The sequence below is a fragment of the Sinocyclocheilus rhinocerous genome, unplaced genomic scaffold (assembly GCF_001515625.1).
Source record: "Sinocyclocheilus rhinocerous isolate Xijiao unplaced genomic scaffold, SAMN03320098_v1.1 scaffold174, whole genome shotgun sequence".
Lineage (NCBI taxonomy): Eukaryota > Metazoa > Chordata > Actinopteri > Cypriniformes > Cyprinidae > Sinocyclocheilus > Sinocyclocheilus rhinocerous.
In genome coordinates this window covers 1,462,959-1,476,062 of record NW_015646289.1, presented here as the reverse complement: position 1 = coordinate 1,476,062, position 13,104 = coordinate 1,462,959, and the positions used below count along the sequence as shown (strand labels likewise).

The 13,104-nt window shown below is 37.2% G+C and overlaps 1 protein-coding gene across 21 annotated transcripts in view; it reads left to right on the top strand.

Moving 5' to 3' along the window:
- LOC107707252 (muscleblind-like protein 3) overlaps window positions 1-12,490 on the top strand; it is a 63,045-nt gene extending 50,555 nt beyond the window's left edge. For 9 of the 21 annotated variants that reach the window (XM_016511221.1, XM_016511222.1, XM_016511227.1 and 6 more), the window contains 4 exons: window positions 215-250; window positions 1,948-2,055; window positions 2,960-3,054; window positions 6,702-6,805. In XM_016511221.1, the coding sequence (XP_016366707.1) occupies window positions 215-250; window positions 1,948-2,055; window positions 2,960-3,054; window positions 6,702-6,719 (257 nt within the window). In that variant the 3' untranslated portion in view covers window positions 6,720-6,805. Of the gene's footprint in view, window positions 1-214; window positions 251-1,947; window positions 2,056-2,959; window positions 3,055-6,698 lie in introns of all 21 variants that reach the window. The other 12 variants (XM_016511234.1, XM_016511239.1, XM_016511242.1 and 9 more) reach the window with 6 other exon arrangements.
- Window positions 12,491-13,104: the final 614 nt, after the last annotated feature.

Genomic DNA, 13,104 nt, shown 5'->3' with positions numbered 1-13,104 from the left:
ATTTCCTCTTGGTTTCCTGCTTTGTGTCCATGTCTCCATCTCGCCACCATGTCGCCCATAATGACGGTCATCGCTCTTTCGCTGTGTGTCACTAACTCTGAAGTTGTTTTGTCTTGTTCTCATGCTGGTTTCACTCCCCCTTCTCTGCATCTCTTCCACTCCTCCATCGTCCTCGGTCTCTCTTCTCCTGGGCTCTTTGTGCATGGTGATGCAGGCTCCGTATTCTGCATGGCTCCATCTGGAGGCATTGGTAGGTCACTTCCCAGTCTCTCTGAATGAGCGGTTTCCTTACAGCAGCATCTCAGATCTGTGACAGACAGGAGGGTGATCCACGATTAACTCCCAGCAGGCCCAGCAGTATATCATGGGGTGTTTCTTCTGCTGTGGGCACTTTTGTTTTGTTTTGTTTTGTTTTGTTTTGATGATTGGTTTGGTGTTGTTTTGTATTGGTTTGGTTTGTTTGGTTTGGTTTTTCTTTGGTTTGGTGTTTTGCTTTGTTTGGTTTGGTTTTTCTTTGGTTTGGTGTTTTGCTTTGTTTTGTTTGGTTTTTCTTTGGTTTGGTGTTTTGCTTTGTTTTGTTTGGGTTTTTTTTGGTTTGGTGTTTTGCTTTGTTTGGTTTTGTTTTTCTTTGGTTTGGTGTTTTGTTTTTTGTTAAAACTTACCATCCCTTCATTTTTGCTACTTTTCACATGTCTATTATATGTAGATTACATTGTTTTTTTGTTTTTTGTCCCAGACCCAGACATCCAATCCAAATAATACAATTTTATCATAACATGAAACAACATGAATTACAACATTTCACACGTATGGTTAATCTAAACAAAGAAATAATATTATAAACCTTTATAAACAGAATTGACCATAAACCATTTCCTTGAAATTCTTAATAATTGTGAAAATTACAAATCATTAATTCAAATCAATCGTATATATAATATAATTTTTAACACATAATGACTGCATTGTTTACAGATGCTAATCAAATAAATAAAAGTAGGAAAATTTAAATATCACTTTTGAACAAAATATTTTTATTCTGTGGCTCTTTCAGTCTAGCTGCTGTTTTTTGAAATGCTAGCTGTAAAATTAGCATTAGCAAGACAAAAGTGTTGGCCATTTTATGTAAAAAATGTTTAACATTTTATTTCCTCTAAAGAATGCTATTAAACACATTATATAATTTGGAATATAATAGAAATGCTCAGGACTTTGAGGAAAAAAAGACAAAATCAAAAAGATGATTGTGAAATGTTATCATAAACTATTTCCATTTTAATTGTGAAAGAACAGTATTCTAACAGAATTATAATTTGTAAAAAAAATTAATTAAAAAAAAAACAGTATTCAAATCGATATATATTTTTACACATTATGATTGTATTGTTCATAGCTACTAAAATATATCACTCATAAACAGAATATTTGATTTGTGATCTTTTTTTTTTTTTTTTTTAATCTAGCAATTCATTTCCGTCACCTTCATTTTTACCAAAGAATACTGTTAAACACAATACATGACTTGACTTTTAGGAGAAAAGTAAAAAAAAGTGCTCGTAGTCAAAGAAACACCTTATGACATCAATACAAGATATATGTAATGGTCAGTACTGAAAATGACAAGGACAGCTTAACGTGTGCACCTTACACAGTCATTTCCCTCATTACGTCTCAAACTGGAGGCCCAACCCTGTCCCGTCTGTCACTGCGTTTACACCCAACCTGTCTGCTTTCACCACTTCTTATCATTTGCTCATTATTTCGGCTTGTCGTATGTGTTTGTGCATGCATGTGTGCGTGTGATTTCGTGTGCAACTGTCGGCACAGTGCGGGCACAAACAAGCAAGGCCAAAGCCTTCAGAGTGACTCATTAAGACTGGTTCCTTTTTCTTTGTGCCCTTTCCTCCTCATCCTCTCCTCTCCCTCACCTCCTGAAATCTATTATAGGCCTTTTCAAACCCCCAGGCCTAATGACAGAGGGCCGCTGGGAGAGGCGGGACTGGACCAGCTGCAGGGCCCCCCAAAGCCGTTACCTGTCAGGGCTTGGACATACTGGTGAGGGTAGAGACTAGGTCCCCTCCCCTCACAAACACACACACAAACTTACCATTCACCCGTTTAGAAAGGTAGAAGTCACCCCTGCTCACTTTCAGTGTTAACAAACCCAAAATAAGCCTAGCAGAAATGCAGTTGCACACACACTTCCATGCCCATAGATGAACAATGATCTCCTTTTTTAGCTGGCCAAGTTAAATTTGTCCTTAACAGTCGTTTAGCTGGTAACAATCCGGTCAAAACACTAGATCTGTGCTGAACCAGTGAGTGTGCCAATGTGTGCCTGTGCGCATGCCTGTATTTTTAATTGACATCATTTGACATTATTTGACATCTGTGATGCACTTGCTGTGTACATATCATGCTGTGTTAATTTGCAGTTTTCCTTATAATATGACCTTTATCTCTTTAACTTTAGCTGGTTTTATTAGATTCAATTCTTAATTCATATTTACAAGTATTGTAGAACGTTTATGTCGTTCATTATCAGGTTAACTCCTAACCAAAGAAGTAAAGTGTCATATTATTTGAAGGCAATTTGAATGGGAATGAACTGCATATATATTTATCCATTCTCCGGCCCCCATCAAAATATGACAGTCAGACGTTCCCGTCTGTTCCAAATGTTTGTGATTTTGATGACGGCCATGTTTTTATTTTACTCTTAATAGTTTTATCTAAATGTAATGGTGATCGGATAAAACTCTCTAAGCTAAAAGGTAACGAAACAAAATGTTTTTAAGTTCTGTTTGCATGTTTGTACTTGAGTGAATACATCATCTTTGCAGTACATGAAGACGTAGTTGCCATGACTATGGCATATTATGTCATGGTACTCATAACATTCCTCCTCCCCTCCACCTTCCCCCTTCCCTTGTTTCTTGTCTGACTCGCCTGAAAAAAGTTCCCATGATGCACGGTGCCACCACTTCCACTGTTTCGTCGGCTACGACCCCAGTCACCAATGTTCCTTTTGCTGAATCAGCCACCTCCAACCAGGTTTGCCCCTTCATTTTGGCCTCTCCTTTTTACAGCTGTAAGGCATCCGACTCTGGTCCATAGACAATAATGCTTTTGTTTTTATATATAGACTTGAAAATCTAAATGCAATCTCTGATGGTGTTATCCAAGTAAAGATAATGTTTATGCAACTGTTCTCTGATTCCAAATGGCAGAACCAAATGACGACCTTGAGTCCTTGAGTTCTCTATGGACCAGTGAGGAGCCTCTTTACCTCTTTAGCACAATGTCCCAGTTCCTCCATGTGTCTGTGTGTGTTCACGTCTGTTTCAGTGTCTTCACTGTGTTAGAGAGCAAATAGCTACATTTAAAGGGATAGTTCACCCAAAATAACATTTCTGTCATTAATTACTCACCCTCATGTTGTTCCAAACCTGTATGCTGTTATTTTTTCCATGGAACACAACATTAGACATTAATATTGAATCATTAGCCAGCTCTTTCCATACAACAACAGTTTATAGCGACCACATTAAGGAAAACAAAAAAAAAGGCACTACAATTTTGTTTCAAGTCTTCTGAAGTTAAATGTTAGCTTATATGATAAAGTAGCCCATTCTTTTCAGTGAACTGTTTGATTAGATTCCCAGATTACTTAAATGATTCTTGAATTAATCTTTTTTCTGTTGATTCAGTTCTTTTCAGTAAACTATTTGATCTGATTCTCAAATGACTTAAATAATTGTGAATTTATTTTATTTTTGATTGCTTCTATTGTCCTCATTTGTAAGTTGCTTTGGATGAAAGCTTCTGCTAAATGACTTGATGTAAGTGTAAATGTTTTTTTTTTTTTTAGTTCATTCTTTTCAATTAATCAGTTGAATGATTGATTTATGAATTGGACTAATTTGATTCTCAAATTCAGATCAAGTGGTATGGATTTAATTGATAATTTTTGCGTTAGTTTGTTTTTTTTCCTGTAATTTTTGAAGATTAACAGATTAAGTCACTATGACCTGTTGTTGTATAAAATAAGCAGCGTAATGATGCTTCAAAAAATACCGTTTTTTGCACTCCACAGAAGAATGAAAATTCAGAACAGCATGAGGGCAAGTAAATGATGACAGAATGTTTATTTTTGAACAAACTATCCCTTTAAGTGATACATTTCAAAAGTTCATTGTCTTTTCTTCCCCCTTCACCATGTTTGAGGAATTTTGCACTGGAGCAAGTTGTTTCTGTGGCTCACATTAGAGTGAGATGGTATTTGTGTCCTCTGCGTTTTTCTGTGAATAGGATGTGGCTGTCTGTTTTTAGATGACAGTTCTCTGAATTTTTGTTTGTCATTCCTTCTTCATTGTCTTAAATTTACCTTTAAGGGAAATTGAAAGTTCACCATTTATTCTGTTTAGTTAATGTGTTCTGCAGAATCATAGGCAAGCCACAAGCCTGACCTGGCCAAACTTTCCAAAAAAGGGGCATGTTTTGCTTGCCTCTTTATTTCTTAAAGAGCTACATTGTGGATTGTTTACAGGGTTCCTACGCAGTTTGGAAAAGTATAGAATTTGATTTTAGTCATTTTCAGGTCTAGATATATATAGAAAAAAAGAAAACATAGTATGGGAAAAAGTTTGATTTCCATACTATTGTCCCTGTTCTGTTTTTCATAAAAAGTGTGAAAGTGTGTCAAACATAATCCTATATTTTTAGCTCAGCAGAATTATGAATATTTCTATTCAGGTGTAACTGCTGCCCCTGTGCTTGGTGTATTTGTGAAGAGTGTCAAAGGTTTCTATTTACAGTTGTTTTTGAAGCATTTAGCCAATCACAGATATGTCTGTTGAGCATATTCATTTTTTTAGAAGTGATAATCATATGTGACCCTGGAGCACAAAACCAGTCATAGCACGGGTATATTTGTAGCAACAGCCAACAGTACATTGTATGGGTCAAAATTATCAAATTTTTTTTTTATGCCAAAAATCATTAGGATATTATGTAAAGGTCATGTTCCATGAAGATATTTTGTAAATTTCCTACTGTAAATATATCAAAACTTAATTTTTGATTAGTAATGTGCATTGCTTAAGAACTTCATTTGGACAACTTTAAAGGTGATTTTCTCAATATTTAGATTTTTTTGCACCCTCGGATTCCAGATTTTCAAATAGTTGTATCTCGGCCAAATATTGTCCTATCCTAACAAACCATACATGAATCAAAAGTGTATTTATTCAGCTTTCAGATGATGTATAAATAAACTAAACATCTATAAATCATATAAATAAATATAAATGTATAAACAAATATATAAATCGAAAAATTGACCCTTATGACTGGTTTTGTGGTCCAGGGTCACATATTTAAATCTGGGATTGAATCTGAAATTGTGATGATTGTCACCGTGATAACCATAGCAGCGGATGGGAGAAAAAAAATCTGAAAAACTGATCTTGAAGTGTAAATGAAAACTAATAGACTTGCCACTTGTTCTATATAATGAGTTTCTTTGTTCTTCATTTTATTAGTAGCTTTTTACTTGACCTTTTTAAAGCAATGTTTTCTTAATTAAAAAATAAGGCTACATGCTGTTTTAATGTATTTACTTATTGTTAGCATTAATAATTAACTCATTTAATTTATTTAATTTTTTTTTATTATCGAATAGCTAAATAAAATAGTTAAAGGGGTCATATGATGCTGCTAAAAAGAACATTATTTTGTGTATTTGGTGTAATGAAATGTGTTTATGCGGTTTAAAGTTAAAAAAACACATTATTTTCCACATACTGTACATTATTGCGGCGTTATGCATATCTTCCCACATAGTGAGGTAGATATGTGGGGGCGTGTTCGAACGAGCCGTTTTAGGTAGGTGTGGCTAACTCTTAACTTTTATAAAGAATATCTCTTTGGATTTGAGACTTTAGTCTTTGCAACTTTACAGAACTTCTTTATGCACCAAGAGCTTGTAACACTCTAAAGAGAAAGGAAAAAATTAAATCGCATCATATGACCCCTTTAAGTAGTTCCAATAGTTTTTGCTATGGTACCAAGAACTAAGAAATTTTACTGGTATTGGTATTGACGAGACATTTTGGTAACACTAGTTTTTGTGAGAGCATCAAATTGTGAATTCAATATTGGGAATTGAACTTTTAATTGTTACACCCTTAATCATTTATTTTTTACTATAAGTATAGTCTGAAAAATCCACAGAGAAGTCTGGAAAAGTGTGTAATTTTGAAATGGAAAATGCGTAGGAACCCTGTGTTTAGCATTATGTAAGCTGGCAAAATGTCCGGTGTGGTTTTCAGCTCTAGTTTAGCATTTAATGGTAATTCTGTAGTTCAGGTATAGACCAATAACGCTGCACAGACCTGACGTGTCAGCACTCATTTCCTGCTTCGCTTGCTTTATTTGCCGAAATGCATCTCGCAAAATTACAATTGTGGAATTGCAGGTCTGCGCCCGCTGTCTCAAGATAACTGATGCATTATTTGATCATATGGCACAATATTTATTCATACTCTTGTAATTCTTTTTCTCATTTTCGAAATGAACTGCTGGTTTGGTGTTGGAGTAGATAAGATAAGAATTGACTGTATTCTCTTTGCATATTGCTTGTTTGACCGTAAGAGGTTCACCTCCTTATCTCTGGGCTGTTTGTACCTGTCTTCCAGTAGACGCCGCCGAGGTACTGAGCGCCGACCCCATCGACCTCCAGTGCGTTCCCATGGAGGCCCATTTCTGTCCAGTTCCTAAACTCCTGGTGGCTGCACCAATGACGCTGAATCCAGTAAGCCTCTCCCGCAATCCCACAACCTAATCAGGCCCATCTCTCATGCAACATGTGCCCAAACAACAGAAAAATGAATGCAACAAAACGTGTGCCTAATCAGTACGTCCTTAACGGGCAATACATTCATCCTCATGTCAGAGATCCCCACTTCATTTGACGTCAACAGAGGTTTGTTGATATTGAAACAGGCAATACTTAAGCTTGGACCTACAACTGTTTAAGGAAGCATGCCATCTCGATGCAAGGAGACGTAAGGAGCGTGCGGATGCTGAATCAGGAGATGGAGCGCTCTCGTAACTCACAGCCATACGAATACATGCAAACCAATTAGCTGAGAAGAGTGAATTCTCTAGAGGTGAACATTAGATGTGCGGTATGAGGTGGAGTCGATGCAGATCATCAGCAGACAGAATGTTTCTCCGTCGTAGAATGTGAAAACCCAGTGTGTGAGAGCGACACCTAATGAAATTTTACATAGTTGTGGTGGTGGTGGTAATTTCTTTCACATTTAATTATGATTAATGAACGTGGCACGTTTTATTTCATGTTTACATTTCCAAATGTCGGGGGGAAAAAAAGGTTATTTGAAAATGATTGATGCTTTTGTAAGATAATCTGATACTGATTCTCATGATACTGATTTAGGTTGTTCGTTAAGAGGTTTTCAAAATGTCGTTGTTCGTGCCTTTGAGTTACAAGTGTGTGGACGTCTTTTTTTCCCCCCAGTTCTTCTGTACTCAACTGACTTACATTTTATCATAGACTAAGAAAGTATACCTGTGTAGCCTTTCAGAATCAATGTGTCGTTCCTCCGTCTACTTAGGGATGTGTGTTGTTGTGAGTTTTTCTTGACAGAGTATTATTTATTTAATGACTTTCCAACAGGCTAAAACTGGTCTACTGAGATAAGTGTTACTATTCATGCCTGAAGTGTCTCACCTCGCATTTCAAGCTCCACATCGAGGTGGTCAAACAGAAGATTGGTTCACATACTCATACCTCCACTTTAAAAATAGAACTGCCTTAAGCAGACTAAATATGAGCACTTCTTGTTGGGCAGTGTGATGCACACTGAAATGTAAGGTCTGATTGCAGGCCTTCTGGATGTATAAGATGGCTCATTGAGAAAATTGTAACTTTATTTTTATTCCAGCTGGTCTTTGTTGTTCAATGTTTCTTGCAAATATTTCTTATTGTCCGATGTCCTGGATATTCAAATGCTCTAAAAAATAGTCACTTTTTAGATTATATATTGCATTTCTTCAATTATTGGGTGAATTTCATGAAAACAAGTCATATTCCAAGTCATATTTCATACCAAAAGCAGAAGAAAAAAATATATATATATTTGCTAAAACACATTTTTATGCCAATTAAGCAGTCCTATTGTCATTACCATAATACAACAAATCTCAGTTTTATCACTGTAATGTGCAATAAATAACTACATAATTACACAGAAATAATTTTAAAGTATTACGGTTACATTTGTTCTAATTCTGTTGTTAACAAAATATAATACTAAAAGCAATTATATAAAAAAAAATAAAAATGTTCCTGTTATATAGTAAAAATGTCGTACTAGTGAAATCATAGAGGATTAAAAAAAATGCAATTGCTCCAGTGCAAAAACATACAATGCCTCACGGAAATGTAGTTTAATTGTCACGAAAATGAAAAAAAGAGGCATATGCAAAATCAAATTTTCTGTTTTGATTTTGGTGTGAAATGTGACATTTTCATAGGATTCACCCTATTACCATGTCTATCTCTTGTAGACAAACCCCTTCTGATGGCTGGACTGTCTCTGCCTAAATCCATGCTCTGCCCCACCTGCTGTGTGACAGTCTGTTCGTCTCCACTTTTTGTTCAGCCATGTTTGGTGCATCCCTGAGTACTATAAGATCAGTTTTCAGTGTCCATTAGTTGCCAAAATTATTCTTTAAACTGCATGTTCAGTGGTTTACACACTCATTTATAACAGATTGGCACACATATGTTAAATCCCCGATCATTAAAATTACAAGGAGATATGCAAAATCCTTTCTAGAAGTCACAGACTGGTACCTGATTTGAATGTCCAGCGTCTCTCCCATTAGTTTGCTGTATTCAGCAGCATATGCGACCCCCTGCACACACATGTCAAGTGCACTGCTTTTGTGCCAATGACTCAGACAGGTCGCCCTGTGCCAATCACTGGAGAACTCGGACTGCACAATCAGGCCTTGACATGCCAAAGTCATGAGCCAGATGGATTGAAATTGCAATATTGCAAATGTGCCCACCCAAGCGACAAATCTAAACCTATTGGAGCAAGCTATTATCTTGCGCTTTCTTTAGATACATCTCAGTTATCATTAGGCGAGTCCTACAGTTGGGAAACTGACAGTAGGGCAGTTTTCAGCAGCTGTTTTTATTACTGCATCAGTGTGCACCCACTAATAGAGTTCCGGTCTCTGCCAACCAAGAGCTCTATTCGATTATTGCCGTAATACATTATTGATAGTTTATCCATGGAGGAAACATGAAAACTGTATCAGACGGACGATACACAGAGGTCTGCAATCCATTAGGGGAGTTTCTTTGCCCATTTTGTCTTTGAGATAGACGGCCGATTGAACTCTTTAAGTTGAGTTTGTGTTTGTTGTGTTCATGTGCGAACAAGTTTAAATCACTGACTGTGTCCTTACTTTCAAAAGTCGGCAGACTCTAAAATGCAAGGGCGTAGATGACCGTGTGACATCTGAATATTTGGACTGTGAGCTGAAAGCTGCGGCTCTCGTGTAGACATGTTACAATTAAAAGAAATTTTGATTCTTTTCAGACTGGGTACTTAGAAAGGGCCCTCATCAGCCAAAGCTTCATTTACGAGCCCCTCCGCGGGCCTTTACATGCATATATGAATGTGACATTTAAGACAGAGAGAATGTCACGAGAGGTTTTGGATGCCTGTCTCACCATTTCTCTCGAACAAAACTACAACCTTTCTCAACATATCAAGGAAGTGAAAGCCTCCCAATGCCCATCCACTGTTGATGTACAAAAAGAGACAGAAAAAGCGTTTTTCGTCACTTATCTCAAAGACCATTCTCTAAACTGTTGTCTCCTTTGGGACAGCCATGTTGTTTCAGCGGCGTAACCCCAAGAGAGAGCCGTAAAGCTGATTTTATGACCTAAAAACATCATTGCAACTTTTTTTGCTGATCAGCACACACACTATCTAGGCCAAACACAAGTGAAACGATATCATACAGCGGTGGTCTAAACCAAGACAAAATCAGAGCGAGATGATACTATACTGTGTTATAACTGAAATAGTATCTGTATTGTAAACATCTCTGTATAATGTTCATGTGTTTTAAGGTTGTTTTAAGAAATACTGGGGCAAGTACGTGTGGATTCCTTTAGGAACGATCTCTACTGTTTATTGATGTGTTGGATTGTGTTTTGTAATTCAGTTCCATTGCCCAGCCAAGGTGTAGAAGCTCCTTTCTCTCTGTCTCTGTCTCTCTCTCTCTCTCTCATATAAAGAATTATGCCTTCTCCAACTGCAATCCAGCTGGAATCAACAAAATACTTGATAAAGAAAAAACAATGTGCCTCATCGGGGGCTTTAGCATTTTAAGAACTCACTTTTTAAGAAGTGTGAATACCTGCATAAAGTAGTTAGCTAGAATAATCTATGTGTACGTATTACAAACGCATCGTCACCGTCATTCTAGTTTTTCACATTATTGATCTTCGTAACGGTACCTGTTTTAACTATATCCTCACGACTTCAGTCATGTTACGGTGTGTTGTTTTGACAGCTGTCAATGGTAGTTTGAGTTTGATCATTAGCGTTACTCGGTTTACCTTACCTTACATCGTAAAGTCTGTCATCGCATGAAATTAAAATAATCTGAATAATCTACATCATAGTTTGTGCAGTTAGTGGTTTAAGATTTAAAAGAATTACTTAATCTATATATCTATATATCAATATACACATTTGTATGTATTACAATGATAGATTCATTGTTACCTATGATAGTAAGTTCTTGTTGCTATGGCAACAAAACTACAACATGGCTACCTTTGTATATCTTAATTGTGAATTTTTTTCACACTTCAAGTGAAATAATGTACAACGTTAACTTATTCAGAAAGGGAATGTGTTCTTAAGTTGTCTTGGAAAAAGAGATGATTGACTATTTTGTAAAATTATATATATATAAGCGTATATATATATTCAGACTTGTGAGATACTTTGTCCAAAGGCCCTTTGGAGACATCATACGTTATTTCTGTTTTAATGATTATTATTTTTCTATTGGGGTTGCTGATCACTTTTAGATAAGAACCAGATCTTTACGTAAACAGCATCTGAGCTTTTGAACTAATCAGATGGATCAATTTGGGGGAAAGAGACTTTCTAGTCTTATATTTGGTCCGAAAAGCTTTGGCGGTTTTCATAAACAACACAGCCCTGTGATGTCAGTAACGGGACGGTATCAGCCATACGTGAGCCCCTGATTTAAATCTCTGTCCCCCTCTGGCCCACCCAGACTGCACCCCAGCTGTGCTGGGACCTGGTGACTCGCGTCACCCCATCGGTGTACGAATGTGTGTTATTCACCTTGTTTGCACTTATGTACATAACTGATTCAAAATATTCAGAATTTATTTTGAATATACATAGATGAATAAATATATATATATATATATATGTAGAAGAGCAGATTCAAATCAAATGTCTGTATCGTTCGGAATACAGGTAAACAGTTATCCTTTTAAAGGGTTGTCAAAGAGATAGATGCTGTTTCGCTGGGGTGTCGAGGAATTTGTTGTTTGTTCTGTTTGCTAATGCCCTCGTTCTCATCGTTAAGCATGATACTGCATTTTGCAGAGAAAATGATGTCAAAAAAGGCTTTATAGTTTTGCGTAGCTTACAAAAGCGCAGCGACCTGAGCACTGTGCCCGCTCGCGTCTGATCCTGAGGTCCAGAAACCAAAGAACGGCCAACTTGTTTCTCTTTTACCTCTACGTCGTGCGGTTTTGTTTTCTGTGTAGTCCCTGTGGTGTAGTCCCGTGGGACGCCATGAAAAGGGGGGAGTAATAATGCTCTGCCCCCTGCAGGAAGACCAGGAGGGCAGCGTAAAGAGCACCTCAGGGTCAGACCGCAGCTGGAAAGCATTGCTGCAGGTTACACAAAATAACATATTTCAGTTTTCCATTCTTGTGCACTCACCAAGACCAACAAATAACCTGAAAATCTCACAGGATATCCTCAATCAAAATTGCTACAAAATCCAACGTGAAATCGCCAGACAGAACCCTCTGTTGAAGAAAACTTGTACATTCTGTGCTCTACAGTTGCTTTGGAAGCCAATAATTTTGTTGCCATGGCACTTGCCCTATTAGTGAGGGAGAGACTGAGTCTTTTGTAGGTTCTTGCATATAGACGCACCTTTGGACCAATCGATTATGGTCCTCAGCCTTTTGACTGTAAAGCTGAGGTAGAACTTAGGACTTGGCATAGACTAAGGGGTCCCGACTTGCATCCAGAAGCTGAATGCGAACATAGGGGTGCTCCTTTTACCACTGTGCTTGACAGAGAAAATCGACAAACACTCTTCTGCTGTCCATTATCCTGTGCCTAAACATTCGGTGTGATGTGAAAGGACTGGTCTGTCGAGAAAGCCATTGAGGTTAGACTTCCACCTAACTGTGCTCTGCATTCAGTCACGTCATCGTCATTTCTGTGACTGGAACCCTAACGTCAATGGTTCGTGTTTTAACGTGTAGAAGTCACTGAGACCGGAGCATCACATTAATGTTGTACAAAGCTGTATAGTTTCGAATGAAATCACTCATCGATGCAGAGGTTATGTCCCTTTAAAGGCATCGACTGACGTTCGGTGACTGCCGCCGATGCCTGTGTAAATGCTATTGTGTGTGTGGAACCGTTCAAAGAATGTCTACATTGTTTCAAAGCCATATGTAATAGATTCCTCTCTCTCCCACTGTAGGACAAGATAAAACTGAATGCTTTGACTCTTTATATGAAATGCTTCTTTCTATTTAGCTTATTGTGCTTGTATGTGCTTCAAGAACTGTGCTTCTTGTCAAACCCTTTGCGATATATAAATGTATGGAATATATACATACTTAAGACTTCTGTTCTTTTTGTTTGACATTTTAATAAAGCGCTTAAAGACATTTTTGGACTGTGTTTGGTGTGTGTTTTTCCTGGTTGTATTCACAGAGTGCTCTACAGAGACGTCAACAAAACAAATAATTGGATT